General features: G+C 38.4%; 2 protein-coding genes across 3 annotated transcripts; one reads left to right on the top strand and one right to left on the bottom strand.

Moving 5' to 3' along the window:
• Window positions 1-1,882: 1,882 nt before the first annotated feature.
• Window positions 1,883-4,200, top strand: RHOQ (ras homolog family member Q; the record flags this gene model as incomplete). Its single annotated transcript, XM_008940731.1, has 3 exons — window positions 1,883-2,098; window positions 2,827-2,922; window positions 3,655-4,200. Coding segments are annotated over 3 exons (468 nt in total), but the record flags the coding sequence as incomplete, so codon positions are not given.
• PIGF (phosphatidylinositol glycan anchor biosynthesis, class F) lies at window positions 2,770-22,444 on the bottom strand. Of its 2 annotated transcripts, XM_008940730.1 has the most exons (6): window positions 22,217-22,444; window positions 20,458-20,549; window positions 19,507-19,623; window positions 14,188-14,296; window positions 4,247-4,380; window positions 2,770-2,890 (listed from the first exon to the last, which is right to left on the bottom strand). In XM_008940730.1, the coding sequence occupies exons 1-5, from the start codon at window positions 22,442-22,444 to the stop codon at window positions 4,267-4,269; spliced, it is 660 nt and encodes a 219-aa protein (XP_008938978.1). In that variant the 3' UTR covers window positions 2,770-2,890; window positions 4,247-4,266. The 2 variants fall into 2 exon arrangements, with proteins under 2 accessions (XP_008938978.1, XP_008938977.1); XM_008940729.1 differs by lacking the exon at window positions 2,770-2,890 and having other exon boundaries at window positions 3,999-4,380.
• Window positions 22,445-22,458: the final 14 nt, after the last annotated feature.

Raw genomic sequence — 22,458 nt, 5'->3', positions numbered from 1 at the left:
AGATTTTGTACTCCAGGGACCAGTGTAATTTGCAGTTGGGAAGCTTCTTTTAGGATTTTGATCCCCACCCTAGAAAACAGTGGCAGCCCTGAGCAGGATCTAACTATATTCAGTAGTAGAAGTGAAACATAAAATACATGCTTAAAAAAAGAATTGAATGTTGAATAGTTTCAAGTTGCTGTTGAGATGTTCTTAACGTTATTTCTGCTTCTATGATGAATGTCCACAGATGTGGAGAAGACAGTTACTGTATTTTTCTTTTGAATGATGATAGGAGCCTGACAGTAGCAGGGAAACAACTGATATTCAAAAAGGCCTGTCAAATGTTGTAGTTTCACACTGGTGTCAGTTACTGTGGCTATGAAATTCGGAGCCCATGTTTACAGCTTATTGACAAAACTGTAGAGTATGCAAGACTGACTGGCAGTAGAGTGTGTAATCAAAATAGCAGATGAGAATTCTGATGCCAAATAATAATATTGTGTAACTAGACACTGAAGAGTACTGGCCAATGGTAACCTCCTTGCTAGTGCAGTGTCCTCCAGTGCTTGCCTCTTCTGTTTCATGATGAGGATAACAGCCCTCTTCCCATAGCTGTTGACTTCCAAAAGAAAAGATGGGTCTGGCAGAAGCTGTTTTGATGAAGTTCTCATGTTTTCTGAAATTCTGGTGATGCCATCTTTAAAATTTAACAATCAATTAGTGAAAGGCTTTTTTGGGGGATGCAATTACAGGTTAATAATCTGGCAATGTGGCTGTTGCTGAGGAAACGAAAATTTAATTTTCTGGCTCATTTCAAACGTGGAGTTGAATGACATTTCTGTCTTTACATTTAATGAACAAATTGTTCCAATATTTGTCAGATTTAATTAAGGTGGGGAGTTTACATGGGTAAGAGGGAGGCTGCTGCAGCAGCCATAATAAACTGGTGTTCATTGTGGAAGAGAAGGCATAAAACCAGCATTCCTCACTGTCTGTGCAGTGTCTGGGCTCTGTCTTAGTTGTCTATATTAAAAAAAAAACAAAGCCTAAGGTAGGCATGATAAGTGATTGGTTCACTGCCATAGAGCAAAGGAAGCCATGCAGAGAGAAGCTGGGGCGTGTTCCTTTCTGCCCTTAGTTAAAAAATACAGCAAAATTTGCTTTCCCTCCTGCTAGAGGAAACTGTTTTACAACAGGGACAGCACTTGAGGTACTTCTGTTGCCATGATCTTTTATGCCTTGGCAGTAGAACTGGTGCCTTCAAATGCTATGGCTCTAAATGACCCAAATAATAAACTTCTCACACTAAGTTCCCCCCCAAAAGGGCATTAGTGTTCTCCTGGTAGTGTTCTTGATGCATCATTTGTGTTCTTCCTGCTCTTTGTTTGGCTTGCTTACCAAAAGCAGAGTCTGGACACATGAGGTCTCTTTTGATCCTTAACTTCACCTGCCCTGAGCACTGGCAAGAGGACGGTGAGGTATCTAAGAGACAGAGAGAAAAATCTAAGGAGGGCCTTAAATATCACCTCTAGATGTGATCCAAAAGAGAACATTTAAGTGTGTTCAATAGCCTTAAACTAGCCTAGCTTTGTATAACCTGGGTGGCTCTATAGCAGTCCCATCTCCATATTTCTCTTTGGTCAAACAAACGCTGACCTTTGATAAACTTTCTGAAGGGTGGTCTTCTGTATATGCTCGTACAGAAGGAAGTTCTCCATCAGTATGAACACACTTTAAAATATACTTGTGTCTGTATGCACTTTCCCCCATATGCAGATTTTGCTCTAGCAGCCACACTAACTAACCTGGAGTAGTTCAGAGAAACACTCAGGAAGCTGGTTGCAACAGAATTCCTGAAATGGGATTTTTAGTTTCTGAGTAGAACTGTTAAAAATTAACAAAATACAAGCAAGAATTTAGTACTGCCGATAACAGAATTTTTCTTTCTCAGGAAGACTATGATCGTCTGAGACCTTTATCTTATCCTATGACCGATGTCTTCCTTATCTGCTTCTCAGTGGTAAACCCTGCTTCATTTCAAAATGTGAAGGAAGAGTGGGTACCGGAGTTGAAGGAATATGCACCTAATGTTCCCTTTTTACTAGTAGGAACACAGGTATATCTGGTTCTGTTCTACTTTATGTAAACCATTCAGATCATTGTATGACGGGTTTTCTTTGGGCTGGAAGTTCAGGCCCAACAGGACCTGAGCAGGACGATTTTGGAGGAACAACCCTAACATGTGGCAGAAAACCCTGGATCTCTGTTGGTCCCTAATGAGCTACCACATTTTGTTAAAATAATGCATTGTAAACAGGGTGTCAAGATTGGCTGCATCTCTCCATGTGACTTGCTACAAAATCTTGTGACTTAGGGAATAAAATGGTCTGTTCATGCCCACATTACTGGAATCACTGGGGTCTACAACAGTTGGTCATATCCAATATTTGCTGAAGCGGAGGAGCAAGGGGAGAAATAAGACAATTGCTTGCTTTTTGTGTGCAGGGAATCAATGAGAAAGTGACCCAGATGTTGATACTATGTTTGGGTTAATCTTTCTGCCTCTGCTGGGTATACATTCTGGTATTCTGAGATGATCACACCTAACTGAAGAGCTGAACTACACAATAAATGTTTGTTTCTTCTAGATTAAAGGTAGTAGTTTACAGCTTTAATTTTGAGGGCTGTTGGATCAGGAAGGGTCCACAATCTGAGTCATGACATGACTTCATTTTTATACACTTAACAGTCCATTAAATAAATAATTCTGCTCTAGAAAGAGGTTAGCCTGATGATTTTTGTTCAGAAAAAGTATTCCAACGTGACTGCAATCTTTCTTGCTAGATTGATCTTCGTGATGACCCAAAAACATTGTCAAGACTGAATGATATGAAAGAGAAGCCCATATCTGTGGAGCAAGGACAGAAGTTAGCAAAAGAGGTAAACTGGACACTTCTAAAGGAAACCAAGTAGCAAAGAAACTAAACCCCCTATTTCCCTTTGTCTTTTTCTTTGCCTGCTTTGCCCATTTCTTTTAGCAGTCAATGTATGAAACCTTATGGCTAGTTACCAGTTAACAATATTTACTAATTGTTGAATACAGGTAACAAGAAGACCAGTGCAATAGCACTTCTGTGTTAGTAATGGTTCTGACTTATAAAGACTGCATATGCATTAGTCAGAGATAATTAAAATCACAGAGGGGTTGAGGCTGGAAGGGACCTCAGCTGCTCAAGCAAAACACTGGAAGCATCTTCCAAGAAATTATTTGAGAATGCTGAACTACCTTGTAACACACTGTGTGGCTAATGCTTGTCAGGACACTTTGTTTATGTACTTACAGATACCTTAATTTTTAAATACAAATTGGTCATATAATTCTGTCATGCTTTTTTTGCTGTTAAGTTACGAAAAATACCTGAGGACCCCACTGCCAATCCAAAGAGTTATTTAAATTACTTCCTTTATGAATTAAAGCAGCTTAAATACATTGCAGATCTTTGGCTGAAAGACAAATGTTTTCTCCTGCAGGGGGTTGCATATACAGATAACTTTTCTACACCACACTGTGGTGTCACTATAGGAAAAAAAAACCAAAATCCTGCAGAAGTGCACAGATGGAACCGAACAGATGAAATCTATGGCTATTGAATTAACTTCTTTTCTTGACAGATAGGAGCCTACTGCTATGTGGAGTGTTCAGCTTTAACACAGAAAGGACTGAAGACCGTTTTTGATGAAGCTATTATAGCCATTCTAACTCCAAAGAAACACACAGTGAAGAAGAGAATAGGCTCAAGATGCATAAACTGCTGTTTGATCACGTGAGATATGTTTGACAATGGCCAGGCTTACTGTGAAATTCTACTGAATTCAAATACAATGCATTAAATACACAGTGAACTTGTCACAGGTTTGAAAGCTAAAACTACAGTTCTGCCTTCTACAAACCGTGAAATGCACAGGAATAAAATCAAACTCAACAGACTTGTAATAAGAAGCCACCACATCTGTTACAAATATTTTATTCAGACTGGAAGGTACAATCTCTCAGGGTTACATAGTCTAGAGGAAGCAAAAACTGCACCACGCTGAAACAGCATCTATAGGATTTTATTGAGTGGAGATGCTTGGCCTGAAATACTCTAAATGAATTTGGGTAGTCTTCTGCTTTGACTATACATATATATATATATATACATATATTAAAAAAAAACCCAACCAACTTTTGCACAGTCTGTATGGAATCTGCACAAAGAAATACCTTGTCTCTCTTTGCTCCAGTTATCTGCTTTTGTATGTAAGCTGCTTCCGGTTCCAGTGTATCCACAGAGGTGCAATAATGAGACCAGCCATATAGCCAAAGGTAGCTCCGAGGGAACAGGAGATGGGCCATACCTGAGGGGAGAACACAAGGGAAACACAGACAGTCAGGAGAGTGTTTGTGGTTGTCTGTACTTCGTGAGCACAAATTCTCAGCGTCATCTAGGTATAGAACGACAGGACAGTCTTACCTTACCTTAAAGCTTGACGTGCTTTCCTACAAATGCCAAAAGTGTAACCATCATCTTCGTGAACACTAAATGCTGTTGTACAGGTTTTAATTAATATGCATTAAAATGTAACCAGGCTTCTCGGTATCGCAGGCTTTAGTTCGATAGTCCCAAAATGATGTGAAAAAACTTTGAAGTCTTTACATCCCCTGAAGTGTTCCTCCAGCCTGACTCCCTGTTCTGCTGCACGTGGGTAGAAACCTCCACGTTTCCTGGCGATTTCTACAGTGTTCTGAAACTTCTAGAGGTGTGTATAAATGAACTAATATTGGAGTAAGGCCAGAGACTGAGATGGATAGAGGGTTTTCCCTTCTAATTTTTTGTCTTGAAAAGTAGGCAAAGGGACGAATTGCCCTCTGGATAGCAGTAGGGAGGGAACAGAAATTTGGAAACTGGCTGACTGTCTTGCGTGCAGTTCAGCAAACATCAAGTAAGCCAGTTATGGTAAAGAGAGCTTTAATTGTAAGCTCTATTTCCTCCTATAAGAACAGGGAACTGAGTCAGTAGAGCTGACTCACTTTCACAAGACATCTGGTACTGAGGCAAAGAACAAATGGGATTCTCCCGCTGCCCCCCCCTTTGGTTTTTTTAATTGGTGTTGACTCGCAGGGAGGAGTGGCCAAAACAAAACTTAACCAGTCTATCCTCAGATGTAGCTTACATTACTAGTCAATTACACACTGCATTGGACGAGTTTTTCAACTAAGTGGTTGATTAAAAGCATTTATTATAGAATAAAATGAATTAATTCCCATCCCTCTTCAAAATTCTCCTTTTTATATGTTTTTTTTGCAAGGACAGTTTTGCACTTCCTGCTGCACAGTGCATGTTCCTGAAGCGAGTGCAGACTGCACTCTCCCATTCTTTTAAATCTTTAAATGAAGGGGGTATTCTCACCTTCTGTAGTACTTGAGACAGAGAAATGCACTAGACATTAAAGAAAATATCCACAGCTTAGTGTCCAGCCTTCTTTTCTACTTCATTTTCACCTGCAATTCATGATTATCTAATGAACTTACTCTGAATGATACTGGTTCCTCTATTAATTCATTTTCTGACTCTTCATTATCATGTAGAAGAACACATTTATTCACATCCTTTTAACATGGGAATTTTAACTAGGAATAAGAGTAAAGTATTTTGTCCTCTGCTGTTTCATCTTCACATTCCTTAGCATTTGCAGTTTTATATATTATTTGGAGGTCTTAAGGAGTGTAGCAAAGATGACTATAAACAAGGTGCCTTAGGTACTCTTTATTGACCTTGTTCCCTTCTTCCATTTCTGGACATTCTGTCTCTGCTACTTCTTTTTGTTGCTGAATACTTTTCCTGTTGCCTCTCAAACCAAAGACTTGCTTGCTTTCATTCATTCAACAGTGGTATTGCAGATCTCCTATAAAAAGCCTTGAGATCCTTTGGCATGGTAAGATATTATGTATATTTAAAACTCAAATGAGTTTGTGGCCTTGGCTAAACTTACGCTTCAGGTGGATTTTTCAACTTTTAGATGAAATGTAATTAAGTTATTTCTAGCATTTTGCATATTACACGTCTAAAGGACAAAACAATAAAAAAGTCCCTGCAACCTCAGCTGCTCACTCACTAATGTTCAGTTGGAACAGGAGTTGTACTTTCTCATATGCTGATGAAGTCAAATACCACTCTGATATCCACAAAACTATGGATGGAGGCTTCATAACTGTGGTCTTTTAAAATCAAGTTCTGACTGATAAATGTTCCTCATTAAATTTTACCTACATTAGGTGAATCTGTAGTTGCCTATATGCTTTCCATAAGTATAGGTAGGTGTTGGACTCTGCATTTTTCATGTTTGCTTAATTAGAGACTCAATATCCCCAGTGACCCACTGACCCTGTATCTTTTGGTATTTTGTGTATATGAGCAATTGTTGGTACGATTAAAAGGATCTCTATGATTGTTGTAGCTTCTTTTCCCTGACTGAACTGCAACTTGGAACATGGTTTTTCAATAGTGCTGTAACATTTATTAGTAGTTATGCCTCTGTCTTCCAAACCATTCGGTTTTGCTTTGCTTTTTAAAAATCAGTGTTACCTTACAGAAGTTTCAGGCTGTCTCACTTAAGAGATGAGTCTCTGGCCTCTGAAATCCAACCCTCACCAATGGCAACTGGCAAAGGGAAGAAATGGTAAAGACTCCATCTCACTTTCTATGAGAGAGACATTCATAGACAGTGAGATGGAGTGAAAAGAAACACCACCTCATCCTTTATAGTGGCATAGAACAGAAGGGTACTAGGCCAGGTACTCACTCGTATTATGCTGGTCAGATGGCCCAAAGTAGTTCTGAAGGCAGTTTGACTGGCATTTTGAAATCTCCTTTAAGCACAGGAGTTAAAAGCCTGGACTTGAAAGTGTTGCAGTCCTTATGCTATTTTCTCTAACCTTCAGGGCAGGGGGGAAAAAAAATCAAAACACCACAACAAAAACAAACGAACAAAAAAACCTAACAAACAGGTGATGATACTAGTTTTACACTTGTCTAGTTTTATTCTTGACTGCTGGCCTGTAGCCTACATACAGCCAGACGCACCCATGGATCTATCTAAAGCAGCAAGTTATCAAAGACAGATGAAGATGTCTCCTAAGCACATCAGCTGCACTAAAATAACAGGCCCTGCAGGTGCTTTTTGTCTGTCTATGAAAGTGCAGTGCTCTATTTTGCATTAGCTGCTGGCCTCATTTTTCTGAGACCCAGTCACTTTCTGCTGGACCTTTTTAAATGAATTTTACTTGCTTGATCAGTCTGCTTTTGCCCTGTCCTTCATATTCTCTCTTAAACTTGATTTAGCTACCCTGACCTGGTATGGACTGCCTCTAAATTATAAAAATCTAAGCATCTAATACCTGTCTGCCTGTTCTAAGAGACTCTATTCCACTTGCTTTAAGTATTCAACTTGTAATACACCCCTCTTAGCCCCTGAGAAATGCTTGGCTTAGTCTCTCCTACTTTATGCTCCCTTCTGCCATGAGGAAGCTGACATATCCTACTGCAGTACTGAAGTCATGTCTAGGCTGGGTGAGCAGCAGGGGAATAAGATGTTAGGCAACGTCGCTAAGCTGGGCCAGCAGTCCGGGAATGAGACGTGAGGCAACGTTGCCTAGCTGCGCTGTTTTTGAGGAGGAAGAAGGATGATCTGGAGAGAAAAGGGTGAGGGGTGTGGGAGACAGGACAGAACGTTCTGAACTTCAGGAGACTGTCATGAAAAGCCTTGCCTGTCTTGTCTGGCAGGGCTGGGAGGCATCAGCTGCTGTCCTCACAGCCTAATGCAGGAGCCGGTCTGCATGGCAAATGGATGTGGAAAAGGGCAGTTTGCACAACCTGTGTATGATTACCAGGAATCTGAACAGCAGCTTGGCAAAAACCAATCTCCACCTATGTGCTTAACAAGCACAAAAACTGCATTTTAAAGGACAGAGCCTGAGCCAGTGGCTACTGCAAAACAATCCCGACTTCTGCTATTTGTTTTTCTTTTTGCCTTTTCTTGTCATCTGGCAGCAGTGATAGGACTTCACAGAGATTCCTTTAGGCTAGCTTAATAGATCCTGCAGAACTACATGGTTTCTAGTACAAATATTAGAACTCATTTTAAGAGAAATGACTCCAAATAGGAATTTGGAGCCTTTCAGGACACAAAGGAGGTAGTTTTCTTGGAGCTGTTTAGAGTGCCTGTGAGCTGATGGGAGGATGCTTAGCATATTGCATGGAAAGCAGAGCATGTTGCAGGATCCCAGCAAGGTATCTGGCTCTGCTGTACTATGCATGTCGCCAGGTACACCACAATTCTGGCTGCATGACACTTGTGTCATCTATTACAAGTCTGTAACTCATGTCCCATGCAATGGGAATTACTTAGACATAAAAGCCAGAGCACCAACACCCTAATAAAGTTTTTACAGATACTATAAGGTAAGCAGCTACCTGCTGGAACTTGGATTACACAAATGCAAATATGGTGGGGCAATCTATTGTACTTATTTTTTATTTTTAGTAAACTGGTCCCATTCTTTAGATGTGTGCTTTTCTCCTAGTCCTAAACTCCAATGTTTTTTGTATGCTTAGTATTTCAAAAGATTCATTTCTGACTGTCAATTAGAAAGCTATGTAATAATTTTTGTTTCATTTTAAAATTAAATAAACGAGCACAATTATTTTCCCTCCCTGTTTCTAACATGCCTTAAATTCCTGATTGTTTAGTCTGTACTGTCTTAAAATTTTCATTACATGCCTTTAGTCTATTTTGGTTGCATGCCCATGGTAACTAAAAGTGTCTTATCACATTGTACAGAATGTGTGTGTTGACAAGCACATGCTAAGAAAAAAGTGTGAGGTTTTTTTCAGGCTGCCATTTGTAACTAGGAGTTGGTTTTGTGGATTTGTGTTCTAAAGTTATAGCAAGTGTAACTGCCTTTGATCTCACCATTAAGGTTTACAATAAGAAAACATATCATTAAATAAACAACAATAACCACACTCAAGTGGAACAAGATTCTACCTCCTTTAAAAAAACAAACAAACAACAACAAAACTCAAACACTGGCTATTATCCCTTCTACTCACATAAAAGGAACTTCTTTTACAACAAAACTTTCACAGTTGGTAGTAGGTCCAAAAGCAAATACAAGAAGGAAACTGATCTAAGAATAACAAAGTAGTGTGAAAATTTATAGTCCTATTTCCTCTTACTTGAGTAATTATCAAGGACTGTACCCAAAGTTCTCCAGATTACTTTTCAGGTTGCAAGTGTCTGAGAATTATCTGGGCTAAATTACATGGCAGTCAATTGACTCAAATTTGAGTTCTATCAGCACTACCTACTATGTTTGCAGTATCCAGTATGAAGTGGGAACACATTAATTTCACTTTTACCTAATTATATGAAAACACTGTAGGCAGAATATTTTTTCAAAGTTGCTTTTATCTTTAGTAACAGGTACAAGGGATCAAAATTATGCTACGAAAAACTCAGACTGAGGGGTGGGCATGCACACAGTAAACCCAGGAACGTGATGTAGAAGTCTGATCAAAACGTGCAGTAAACTGAGGAACTTCACAATTTCCAAAATTCAGTTGTTGTCAGTGATGAATGGGGTGTCTAGAATAACAGTTCTACCACCTAGAAAGTGTGCTGATATTGTTTTGGTCTTTAATTGCACCATCTTGTTCTGCAACGAAATTGCTTCTCGTAGTTAGTGACACCTAAATTCTGTTTCAGTGGTGGTGTGCTTTAAGGTGCCACTTCTCAGGTGACACAAGTCCAGGAACCTAATCATGTGGTTATTAAAAGTACACCATCAACCTGAAATAGGCAATCTGAAAAAAAAAATCGAGCAACTGTAACAAAGGAAGTTATTTTCTATTTCTTTGCTAAAACTCCAGCTAATTGTACCCACTGTGCATCAAAGGGCTAGAGGCAAGTGGAGATGGATATAGAACTCTCAACCTTTGGAGCATCATCTACAATAGCCTGATAAACAATCATAATTATGTGTTACAAACAATTTTAAAAATTGTTTAAAGCATTATACAGTAATCTCGAAACACTGGCAAAATTATTCTATAATCTGACATAATAAATTGAAATGTGCTGCAGAGTAAGTACTGAAAAGTTTAGTGGTTTGGTTTTTTTTGTGGGGGCTTTTTGTTTGTTTTGGGTTTTTTTTGGGGGGTGTTTGGTGTGGTTTTTTTTTAATTTTTATTTTTTTAAATGCAGAAACATAACTATTGTAGGGACTACCTTGCATTCCTGTAAGTAGACTGTCTTTACCTTTGAGGTGGGCTCAATTCTGCAGACCTGTAGCTAAGAACAACCATAGAAGAGGCCTCCCTGACCAACTGTTCTGCATAGCTACAAAATAACTTTTTCTGGAAATGAGCAGAGGGACAATAGGCATAGACAAATTAAGTTTAAAAACTACTTGAAGAACAACAGAATAATGAAAAGCAATGAATCATCAGGATACCAACTGAATTCCAGCAATATATTTTATACTTCTAACAGAAATGCTTTATATATTTTTCAGTACTATTCTGAAATATAATTCAGATAATTGATGTAATTTTATTTCCAAAACAATATTCTGTTCCTCGTAAGTAATGTTTACTCAGCATAAATGCTACTGTATGCTAAAAAATGCATTTTCCATTATTATTTTTAAATGTAGAGAGGCCTGCTAGTCTGAACGTCCCCTGTATGCAATATTTTTCAAATATAAACATGGAAAATAAAGTGAAGATTTTCTGAGACATCTGTATTTATCTTGGTTTTGTTGAGTGTCACGGGAGGTATGTGTAAAGAACCAGTATGTTTTCTCTGGTTTATTCATAACTCAGGATGAAACAGCATTTTGGTTTTAGTCATTAGCACGAGTTGGAACTCCTGATGATGAATATCATACCAAGCTTACTCCACAGAGGTCTGAAGTACTTGAAGTAGAAACAAATTCTAGTGACAGATATACAGGATAGAGTGACATCTGATACTCTGATCAGGTAAGATACAGGTAACAGTACTACAGACTTCTCAGCCTCTACCAATATATCTCAACCATGATGTAAAGGGATGACTACCATATAATTTTTCAGTCCTTTATTAAGATTGCAGGAAAAGATACTAGTCTCAATACAGACAGCTAAGGACTGGGAAATAGTTTAGCAAAAAATGAACCTAATAGTGCCCTCAATTGGTTTTTCTTTGAAGGTCACAAAGCAGCCACAAAGTGAGATGAGGAGCGCCCGTATGTGTCAGTGTGGCAATTCACACAGCAGCTGCTGTACAGAAACGTGCAGGCAGCTTTTTCTAACACTCTGCTGGAATTCCAGCATCTTCAGTGCTCTTTCTTTCCTTCAATCTCTTGTGTACTCCAGCTGAGTGACTACAGGCCATTTTCAGCTGAAGCCACTTCTACGAACAAAAGTGACTTCACAGAAGTGGCTTTAACATACTCCACTCTGCAAAGGGTAAATCCAAAATTGCCATTTTGGATTTACCCTTTGCAATTGTCAAAAAGATCTCTGCTTTTAGGCTAATATGAGAAACAGCTGATGTCAAAAACATGACAGCTTAGTACTCTGTTCATGAAGTAAGAAGTGATTTTGTTTTGACTGGGCTCTGATTACTTTGTAAGCCTACATTAAGATCTACATGATTTTTTTCAGACCTTGCTTGGGAGGTAGTCTGTAGGTGTTCCTGTAAGCACACCAACTGGATTGGATTCTGTACAAAACACTGACAGCCCATGTCTCTTGAGGGCAATTTTTATTTTTTTTTTTTTTTTAATAAAGAAACTCTTTCTGCATTATGTACAGGTATTTTTATGTTCAGTAAGTCAGTGGTTAGATCAGTCACTCAGGAGATATGCAATGGGTACTGAAGGTTTTCTTCCCAAACTGAGCAGATTGGCCACAACAGCAGAATCATTTATGAGGGCCATTCTTCTTTTTCTTACCTTAGGCTGAAGACAACACAGAAAGCATCTCTTCTTTCATTGCTACAGTGAAAGAATCTACTATGAGGTTTTGTAATCACCTGACATCAGGTAGCAAAAGGAATGCTCTTGCAAAAAGGGGCTTCATTGCATGTGCCCAGTGAACTTCTGAAGAACAACAGAAATGCTCTCAAGATTTCTGAGAGCAGTGCAGAGCTGCTATGTGTAACTCAACACCTGTGCTGTTGAATCCATCGTGCTCAGTGGGGTTAGAAAGACTGATGTCAATTGTTGCATGAAGTCCAGTGTTTTGAGAGAACCTGATTCATATCTATCTCAGCTTGGCTGAACTAAGAATGAGTGTTTCCTGAGCAATGACTTGAAAATGGCTGGCCAGGACAATCTGAAAATTTATATATTTATTTTTGACTTCCTCCTCCCATGAGGGTGGAGATGACAGAGGAAGAAGGAAATGCAGCCAGTTTCTGCTGCTGCCTGAATTCTTAAAGGAGCACTTATGCCCAGAAACTGCTAGTGACCTGTATGTGAGGTTTCTGCAGATGCTTCATCATTCTGAGGAGTCTGATCTTTTTAGACATCTAAGCATAGATAGTAAAGCTTAACTTCTATCAGTCATGTTTGGCTTTATTGACTTGCAATTGCAAGTTTTCAAACAGGAAAAAGCTGCCAGACCATTGCCAAGCTTGTGTCTCCTGCTGTGTGGAGATGGAAGAATGGACAAATAAAGTAAAAAATTAACTGAAATATCTGTCTTAACCTACTGGTGTCTTAGTTTTGTTAATCAGAGCCTACTGACTTAATTACTAAGTTTTCTTTACGTCATTGGTGCATAAAATGTGGAATTTTTTTTTATATGCAACTTATTAACAAGGTCTGAGATGTGAGGAATAAAATAAAACTTTCCAGATGTGACATGCCATTTTAAAATCCTAGCTGAGCAAGAAAAAAATGCTTGCTTCTCATTGGAACAGGAAAGAGAATAAAACTTTGCAAGAAGGTAAGAGACTGCATTTCAATGAATCCCTTGATTTTTGGGTTACATTCATGTCCATCGTTAATTAACTAGTGCCAACACATACCTGTGTCAAATTATTGGTGAAACATTTTGCAAGAGTAAAACCCAGTGGTTTTGGAGTTTTAATAAAACCCTGATATATTGAAAAGTATTAACATACTGCTCTATTACTTTTTAAAAAAGAAATTTTAACATCTCACTACCCTGTTTTAAAGAAAGGCTGGTGGCCTAAAGGCAGGCTGTTAAGTTATGTATGGAAGACAAATTTCCACTGCAGCTGGAAGCCACAATGTCTCTACAGTGAGAAAAGTGTGTTGCCTGTTACACTAATTTCTGCAATAAACCTTTGAAACCATCTGTTTAAGAACAGGCTTGGTAGATACTACTCAGCTGAGAGTGAATGAGTTTGCTAATCTGAGGAAAAAAAAAATATCCACTGAGGCCATTTAGGAAAAAGTGTTACTAGTGACATCATTTTATAGCAATTGCAGACAAATTATGTTTAATGGAATAATTTCTCCATGTCAACAAAAACATTAAGGAAATTGCACAGACTTTTGAATGTAGAAAGACTCTGCAATGCCAGCTTCACATTTTTTTATTATGCAACTACAAAGCTACCACTTGCTTTCCTCTGAAATCAGAAGGCGAGTTTTTAGTACAGTGCTTCGGCCACACCATTTCCACAAATCAATCCAAATCCTTTTAAAATGCATTCTGTTAAGTGCTTTTATGGAAGACAGAGGGGAACTAAAACACTAGGAGAGCATCTTTCCTTCCTTACCCATAAACAAAAGCAACCAGACTGAAGGCAGACAAACCTGGGAGCCATCTTCATCATTTCACGTTTCTCCTCTTGCTTGTCTAGCTTCTGATCAAAATACTTCCAGCTCTACTTCATGATAAAATTTTCATGCAGCAGACACTCATAAATCCATAACAAAAAAATATTCAAAATAGAGGTGAAATTCTTGCATTTTACATCCTTACACGGTAAGCACAGATGCTTCCAATGGCTTTTAAAATTTTGGTATAACCCCCTAGGAACAGCTTGTGACCAAGTCCAATACACCTGTACAGTCTCAGAGCAATTTTGTGTGTCATGTGTATCCAGAAAATGAATATTTATGGTAGGTGTGTACACACTAACCTGCCAAGGCCGATCCCAATCCAGAGGAATAGGAAATGCTCCAAACCAAGCTCCAAGTATGCTGCAGATGGTAGTAATCTGTAGACTGCTTTCCCAGATAGACATGGCTCTGTGAAAACAGCACGTTACAAGGTTTCAACAGCAGCAAGTTACCATGTCAGCGTTGGATCCGATTGCTCACAAGATGTTAGAGACTACCAATAGGTAAAAAAATCCCTGTGTTTGAGAAACAGCATGCAGGTTTCTCCTGAAAGATACAAACTACATGTAATTTACAAGTTGCATATTTTAACTGTAATCACAATCTTTCCATACCACACATTCATGAGAATTTTTTTTCCCCCCCTTGAGATGTTTACTACAAAAGCTTATTTATTTTACCTGGAAATAATCCTATTGAACTTGAAACTGCTTGACTGAGCAAATGAAAATATCACAGTGATCCTGTGTGCATTGCAGGGAGAAGTAGACATGAAAGGGTAGCATGGGAGTGTATACAGTGCCAAGCACAGTCACAAAGTATTCTGTGCTATAGACATGTTGTTATTTGATGACCACGACAGTTTGAATAATTTAGAAATCCACTGTGTGAATATTCCAAAGCAAATTTCCATCAACTGAAAAGAAATACTGTAAATAAATGTCACCTGCACCTTGCAGCACTTCAGCAACACTGCATTCAAGTTCCAGTACACTGGCTACAGGATAAATTTACTGCATGCTGAAGCTTGGATTGCTGATCATGGCACATATCATACTTTAAGAGATGTTAATGACTTTAGTTCTCTCCGTTTATAACCTTCTACCACTGCTGACTTCAATAGTTTTGGAAAAGCTGAGTTTCTATTTAACAGATAAGTACTTATTGTCCATCATCAGTCTACCAAGTGATTGCTTTGCTTTTCTCAAGCCATGAACATTTGAGTACTTGGTACCAACTAAGAAGCAAGAACAGCAGAAGTTCAGAAAACAGCAGGGCACAGTTCTGAGGCAGGAGAACAAGGCTGAAATCACTGCTCCAAACCATTAAAGTAAGAGATCTGATTCTTAAGTTTGCTACAGCTCAGATTATGAACACAGACCTAGCTTTAGCTAACAGAAAAAACAAAGATGTGCATTTTTTTGGCTAGAAGACAGGATGAATAGTAAATACTGAACTTCCCATGTGCTGTTTAGCTTGCATGACATGAGAACTTTAACACTACACCTTGTTTAGAAGAGTCTAAAACTCCTGACTTTTCTCCTGAGCACAGCTAACTCACTGCTGCATTTGTTATCGACTAAATGGCTCACAAGTGTAAAGCAAACAGTTTTCATTGTTTGCAAAATAAAGGCCATACAGATTATAATATTTACAGTGCAGTGTTGCCATTTTGAGCAGAACTGTTTCTTCCCCAGTAGCCCCATCCCTTTTAACTCAGAACACTCCATTTCAATTCACAACCCTACCAGCCTGAGAACATTGACTACGGCCTTAAAGCAGTGAAAGAGCCAGCAGAATATAGCAGGGACTGAGTGAGGTGCATTTGTAGCCCAGCAGACATCTTATCTGGTAAGTCTAGACACATCCTGCTGCACCATATGGAGACAGCAGCCTGAGTCCAACAGCAGAACAGAATCAGCCAAGCACAGTGCCTGAGTGAAGAACAGCTCCTGGTAGCCTGGCAACCAGTGGAGCTGCTGCTTCAACCACTCTGCAGCATGAACACCAGTTACTTAAATACAGCCCAGCCTGGCCTCCAACATCATCCTGAAGGAACAGTGCTTTGATAATTCTCTTCTCTTTGTGGAACATCACCCCTCAGGACTTTTGCAGGTATTCTTTAACCCCTCATTTGTATGTGGCTAACAACTGCAGCAACATTTATAAACCTTGAGTTTCATTGCTTTCTTTATTTTTTAACTATGAATAAACTACAACTAAGATAATCTTGCAGGCAAAACTAGCAATATTTAAGATAATAAATGATCACTAGTAGCACAAAGGCCTTTTAAAGCCTAAAGTTTAACTCGTTTAAATAATACAGTGAAATACAGTTTTAAATAATGTTTGAATTAAGAGGTTAGCTAACATAAAATAATTTACTAAGACAGCTTCTGTACAGACAAGAACTGTAACTTTGGGCTGTGGCAGGACTGAAGTACTCAGCAGCACTTATTATTTGATGATGCCTACCTTTACAAAGGACATTCCCAAGTCTGTAAGAGTATGCAGTTCACAAGCAAGTGATAAAATAGGTGAAATGAAAACTGGAAGGAGCCCTAAATGTTTGGGTTTATACTATTTTTGGCAATCTTCAAATAAAATCTATTTCCTACCCAGGTGACATCTTATAATGCCAATTTTACCAGAAATTTCAACTCAATTACTCAATCTAGTGATTTGAAATAACAGTCTCAAAAAGAAGCAATAAAAAACACCAATTGAAAAGTTGATTTCTTAAGGGCTTTTAGGCAGGAGGCTATTTCAGACAGCAGTTATGAAAAGCCATTTAAAGAATAGTCACCTGCTTCCATTAGTGCCAGCAACCCTTTCTGTAGCTTATACTTCCCTCTCTATCTGCTTAGCAGCACATGATGGCATATGACCAGTGTCACAACATCAGTCACAACACCAGATGTCAGGATACAGAGTCCAGAGAGAGCTGGCATGGGCCAACCCCTTCCCAAATGCAGAACTAGTGAAAAGCCCTGCAGACAGCCTATCTAGAATTGAAGTTTTTATGATGTGGAATGCACAAGCTTACTCTTCTCATGCATTCTAGGTGTACATACACTATGAATATATGAGTAAGAACAAATTGTTCAAATTTCTTAAAATACAGTACTTAAAAAAAACCCCACAACATTATTTGGTCTATCAAATTGTTATTTCCAATTCAAAAGTGTACTCAGTTTGAAAACGTGGAGCACGTGCAAATTTCTGTCTGGGCTACAGCTGCATTTCATGCATACAAAAAAAGCCCAGCCCAACCAAACCCCACCTCCCCTCCACCCCACCAACCCCCCAAAGTTCATAACACAAACTACCAGCCTGCAGTGCCTCCAATGACATGTTCCCATGAGACAGCACACACAACCCACCTCTGAGAGGCATGGGCACTTAAAGACTGGTTTTGTAGTAACCTTATTAGAAGTGATTTTACTTGTGGAGACTGCACTTTGAAGTGCTGCAGGCAGAAAAGCAAAGCTAAACATCTCTGCAGGAAAAAATAACCATTTTGCAAGATTATCCCCCAAATAGTTTAGTTGGACAGACTCAGTTGTACCATAGCTATTATGATGCAATAGATTACATACAAGTTACTTGAATGTAACTTTATGAATAGTCCTATGACAAGACATTACACACAGCAGTATTTTCACACTAGAGCACCTAAAACACTGCAGAAAGCTATCCAGGCAATGGCTAGGTAATTAACATCTGCTACTTATTCACACTTGGTATTTCAAGATAAACTTTCTTTTTTCTAGATATCTTTTTCCAGTCTTTCTGCAAAAACAATGGCACAAGAACATTTTGAACTTGCAACTATTACACAGGCAAGGAAGAGTAACAAAAGTAAGTGCCAGTGGTTACGTAAGTCTAAATTGTATTCAGATATTTTTAGAACACATTTGTTTTTCATACTAAGCCATATGCCTAATCAGACTTTCCAGCTTGCTGTTCCAGTGCAATGCAACCCACTAAACTCTTCCAGGCAAACAGCTGTGTGGATCTTGCCTAACCATCCTCCTTCTCCATTCAACCAGTGCCACAGCATTCCACATGGCTAAGTTAGGGATAACCTTTTAATGCATCATCTCTACACTCAGCTCACGCCTAAACCAACTCCATGGTGAGGTCAAATGAAAAAAAACAGAGGATTATTTTTAAAAGGGCAGCTTGCTACAATGCATACAAAATTTTGCTACACTGTTTCTTTGTAGTCTACTTTCATTCCAAGGTTAGTATAAACACACATTGTTATTAAACACACATTTTATTCAGATACCATCACATGGCTAACCACCAAGAAGTATGTAGAAGTTGTCACAGCAAAAATGTCAAAACAAGACAACTGTTTCCAATGCCATAGTTGTGCTGAAATAACATTACGAGCTAAACTAGAAAGAAATTGACAGGCACTCAAAATCTAACCTGGCCCAAAGACAGACTGTTGTCAAACATCTGTTACAATTCAGCTATTACTTCCAGCTGCAAAGCCTCCAAAGATGACTAAGTGAACCAGCAAGGATTTGTTTTGACTAAACAACTCCATGCTTTTAGTAAAGTCTATTCAAACCTTCCGCTGAAAAAAGAAACAAAAACAAAACCCAAGCCTAACTGACTTGAACAAGGATTCAAGATATTTTTCAGTGAGCTGAGGACTGAGATAAACCAAAACTCAACACCTGAAACTACTATAAAAAGTCCACTTTTGTCCTCCTCTACAGAAGTTTAGACCAAAAGTAACTCCATAGGTCAGCAGTGTTACATGGCTTTTCACTTTCTTTTGAGATGAGACATCACCCTTACAACCTATTTATTAAAAGGGAGTGAATGCTAACATCTTATTGAATCTCAGGCATATGTGGGGCTTTCTTTGTATTTCCACATTCCAGTCTTTCAACAATCCTGTTATTTAGTGAGTGAAAAAAGATGGAAGAGATTGAATATTTCTGAAAAATACATTACCCTTGATCCATGCTAATGGCATGGCTGTCTCAAAGGTGAAAATGAGGTTAAAAGGCTCATTTTACTTTAAACAAACTCTTGAAAAAAATTAATGCTTAAAACTTCTGACACTGTAAAGAGCTTTCTGTGAAATTTGAAAAAGAGCATGGGTAAAGATTACATACTTATGACCACAGTAAATGATGTATAATTTTCAACATTATGCTCAAGTTAAAAATACTATTAAAATAGTGTTTGTTTTGGCTTGTTATTCCTGCTTTAAAAGCTGTGCTTACAAAGGTATTATGGGGTCATGTGCAAGATTCTGCCTGTACAGCTCAGTCTCAGGTCTCCTCTTTATTTGACAACCACCATAATGGACTGCACAATGGTTTCACACCCCTAAAATGTGCGTTTGAAACTTGACTTCCTTCAAACACATACAAAATGAACAGCCAGTTTCTGAATCAATACTTTCAAACTAAAAAACTATTTTCTTTTTCAGAAAAGCTTTCAGAACCCTGCAATCACAAATACGAAAAACATCCCCAAAATTCAGGAAGTTTTCCTTTCTTCACAAAAAAATTCCATGCTATATTGTTTACATCAATCCTGTTCATTTCTGTTCTAGGTAAAATCAGAAGCTTTAGAACAGAACTTACCCATTTTTACTAAACACCCGTAGCCATGCTTGTATGTTTGGTCCCAGCATACACAAGCACTGTAAAGTAGTGAAGGTAGACAGGAGAACTGCAAACAAAAATGTCTCAGCCACTGACCTACAAAGAAAGAATATTACAAAATTAAGTGAGGTAGTCACTGATTTTCTAAGACTTCCAAGATGCAGGAAAAAACCAACCCTCTAAGTCAACTTGTGAAAGCATGGATGCTTTTCTGAAACCTCATGTAGAAAAAAATATTTTCTTTTTACTCTGTAGAATAGTAAAGAAAGATGGAAAGAATACTGCTACCTGTTATCTCTGTGAAGACCAAAACACAACAATTATTTTAAGTGCCTGACAAAAGTGCCAGTTTAAAAAATTCACATAAAACATGAGTTCTGAATTGAAGTACACTTGGATATTTACTTCATGATTCTGTTTATTTTTTCTAGCTTGATGCAACCATGAAACCACATGATGCCAATTAGTAACTCAGTCTCTCTCAGAAATCAGGCTGCTTCAAGTCTCTCCTCTATTTTTTTTTTTTCAATCCTAAAAATGAAAACTCTAATAAGAAAATGAGGAAAGATATGCAAGATGCCCATTTACAAATCTTGTGGGGAAAATGACAAAGTGAAATTTGGAAAAATGTTTGTACCTGTATGTTTAATACAAATATTAAAGTAAAAGGAGTTCTAACTGCCCTGAACAATGCATCTCCAAATACACAGAAATCATAAAAGCTAGCCTCTAAAAGAAAAAAACAAACCAGCCAACAAAAAAAACAAAACCCACAAATAAAACCCCAAACCAGCCACCCTTCTTCCCCTAGCCAGGAGCTTATTCTTTAACTTCCAGTAGTACCAGGAATGATACAAGTACTTATACCAGCATCTGCAAGGAGAACTGCCCCTTAAAATGTTTAGAGAAAGGCAGGGTCTTCTGACTTACTCTATGAGAGGTGCTCCATAAAGAACAACAATCGCATGAAATAGTATGCAAGACATGAAAAAGTATATACAGCATTTTAGAAATCTGGATATCTAAAAAAAGAGCAATAAAATATCAGAACAACGTTTCAGGAGAAAAGAGAACATAAGTAACAGCATCTATATCTCATCACTGACATTGTACTCTACTCATTTCTTTAATTTCACTGCAGTATCATAGCATGGCATATTTCAAAACAGTTTTCCCTATGTTTAAGATCTGAAATAATTAATGAAAAGTGATCACACTCTAATTAAAATTTTTTCATGCACTCTATTATAGTAAGGCAAACATACAAAAACTGTAACTGGAAGTCAAACAGAGGTAATTTTATTGGATATTTTTACATTTCTGTTCCACATCTGAGTGTTATGTCCATTCATTAAAAGGCAGCACTCATGGAAAATGAAACAATATTTCAAAGCAAGAAAATATGTAATATGAGGAAAAAAAAAAAGACATTCAGAATCAAATGCAGTACTTAAAATTACATGAAATAAAAACTGCTACATTTTGATTGTGGCATGTTAAATTCTAAATCTACTTGAGAAATGTCCATGAATTTCTATGTATCTGCAAAACACATGATACTCTACGAATTTAAGCAGCAGTTTCTGGGTACTCACTATACCATATAGAAGCACAGCCACTTGACAAACAGTTGTGGTTAGGTCTGTTCTGATCAGGTCACCAAAGGAAATCCATAGTTTCACTTGAACACTTTTTTTTTGAGGGAAATTTATTCCTTATGCTAGGCTAGAATGAAATCCCACCTAGAACAGGAAGCTTGCTACATTTTTAAATCACAGCTGGCTAAAATACTTGTTTTCCATAATGACTGCCCTTTCATATCCCCTTCAGTCAGCAAACCTACACAAAAGCTTTGCATACAAAGATGCTGCTTTCAGGGATGTTTGCTTAAATGTTTAAGAGCCTCCCCATCAGAGCACTAAACCTCCTCTGACTCAGCAACCTGGGAGTGCAAGGCTATGCACCTGCATTCACAGCGCTGCTGTATCCCCCCACTCCTGAAGAAGCAGTGTGCTGCTCCAAATTTGCTCTGTTCAAACCTGCTTCACCAGGATTCATATATTTAAAGCTCCCATTAAAAACTGTACCTACAAAATTTTTGCCTAGGTTTAGATGCAAATTTCTAAATTCATGCAAATCTCACTATTCAAGGAAATGTGGCCATTTGAAACCTTTTCCATGTCATTTTTCAAAATGTACCAATTTTATTTGAATTGGAACGAGCTAATCTCTCTCTTATGTCTCAAATTCTAAAAATTATTTCTTTTCCATTAAAATTATTAGAAACTTTTTCTCTTCCATTAGAGTGATTAGAAACTTAAAACTATACATGTGAAAAGTGTTTCTTTGGAACACTAAAGGTCAGGCCTGGACTATGAATCGATTTCTGCAGCCATTCCGGTTTTTGCTGCCATGAGAACTGTTGGAAGAGCAACGGTTGGGCCGACAATCAACAACATATCGACAGGGAAAGGCACCGAATCGCTCACGTGAACGGGCTTTTTACAGGCAGAGAAAGTCTGGCATCATGAAAACGTTGGAGAGTTGATTTTTAAAAGGTGCTACACTCATTCATGGAAAACAAGAATTCACCACCAGAAGTTGTCTTCTTTCTCATCTGATTAATCCAGAGAAAGAACTCGCTTCCCGCCTGCACTGCCTGGTAGCGATTTAAGAATAAAAATCTTACCTTCTGAGTCAATGAACTCCTCTTAGGAGACAGATTTGGTTTAAGGACTAAGTGCAAGAGTACGTTAAGGGCACTAACACAAACCGCACATATAGAGAGCCACGCGAGGTGCGTTCCCAGAACGGTGAATCCCTCCCAGAGGAAAGGCGGGAGCACGGCCGTCAGGACGACGGAGGAGGCGCGGAGCAGGTTGGCAGCCCACAGCCTCCTCATCTCCGCGTCCTTCATCGCGCTCCCCGGCA

Source organism: Merops nubicus, unplaced genomic scaffold, assembly GCF_000691845.1.
Source record: "Merops nubicus isolate BGI_N331 unplaced genomic scaffold, ASM69184v1 scaffold1345, whole genome shotgun sequence".
Lineage (NCBI taxonomy): Eukaryota > Metazoa > Chordata > Aves > Coraciiformes > Meropidae > Merops > Merops nubicus.
Note: the sequence above shows the minus strand (reverse complement) of the source record. Positions and strands in the feature narration are given on the sequence as shown.

Excerpts from the sequence above, each read along its gene's own strand:
- PIGF (XM_008940730.1), bottom strand. The coding sequence starts at position 22,444 with ATGAAGGACGCGGAGATGAGGAGGCTGTGGGCTGCCAACCTGCTCCGC. Across the intron at positions 20,550-22,216 it reads GGAGTTCATTGACTCAGAAG|ATATCCAGATTTCTAAAATG; the intron begins GTAAGATTTTTA and ends CTCTTTTTTTAG. Across the intron at positions 19,624-20,457 it reads TATGGAGCACCTCTCATAGA|GTCAGTGGCTGAGACATTTT; the intron begins GTAAGTCAGAAG and ends CTTTCTTTGTAG.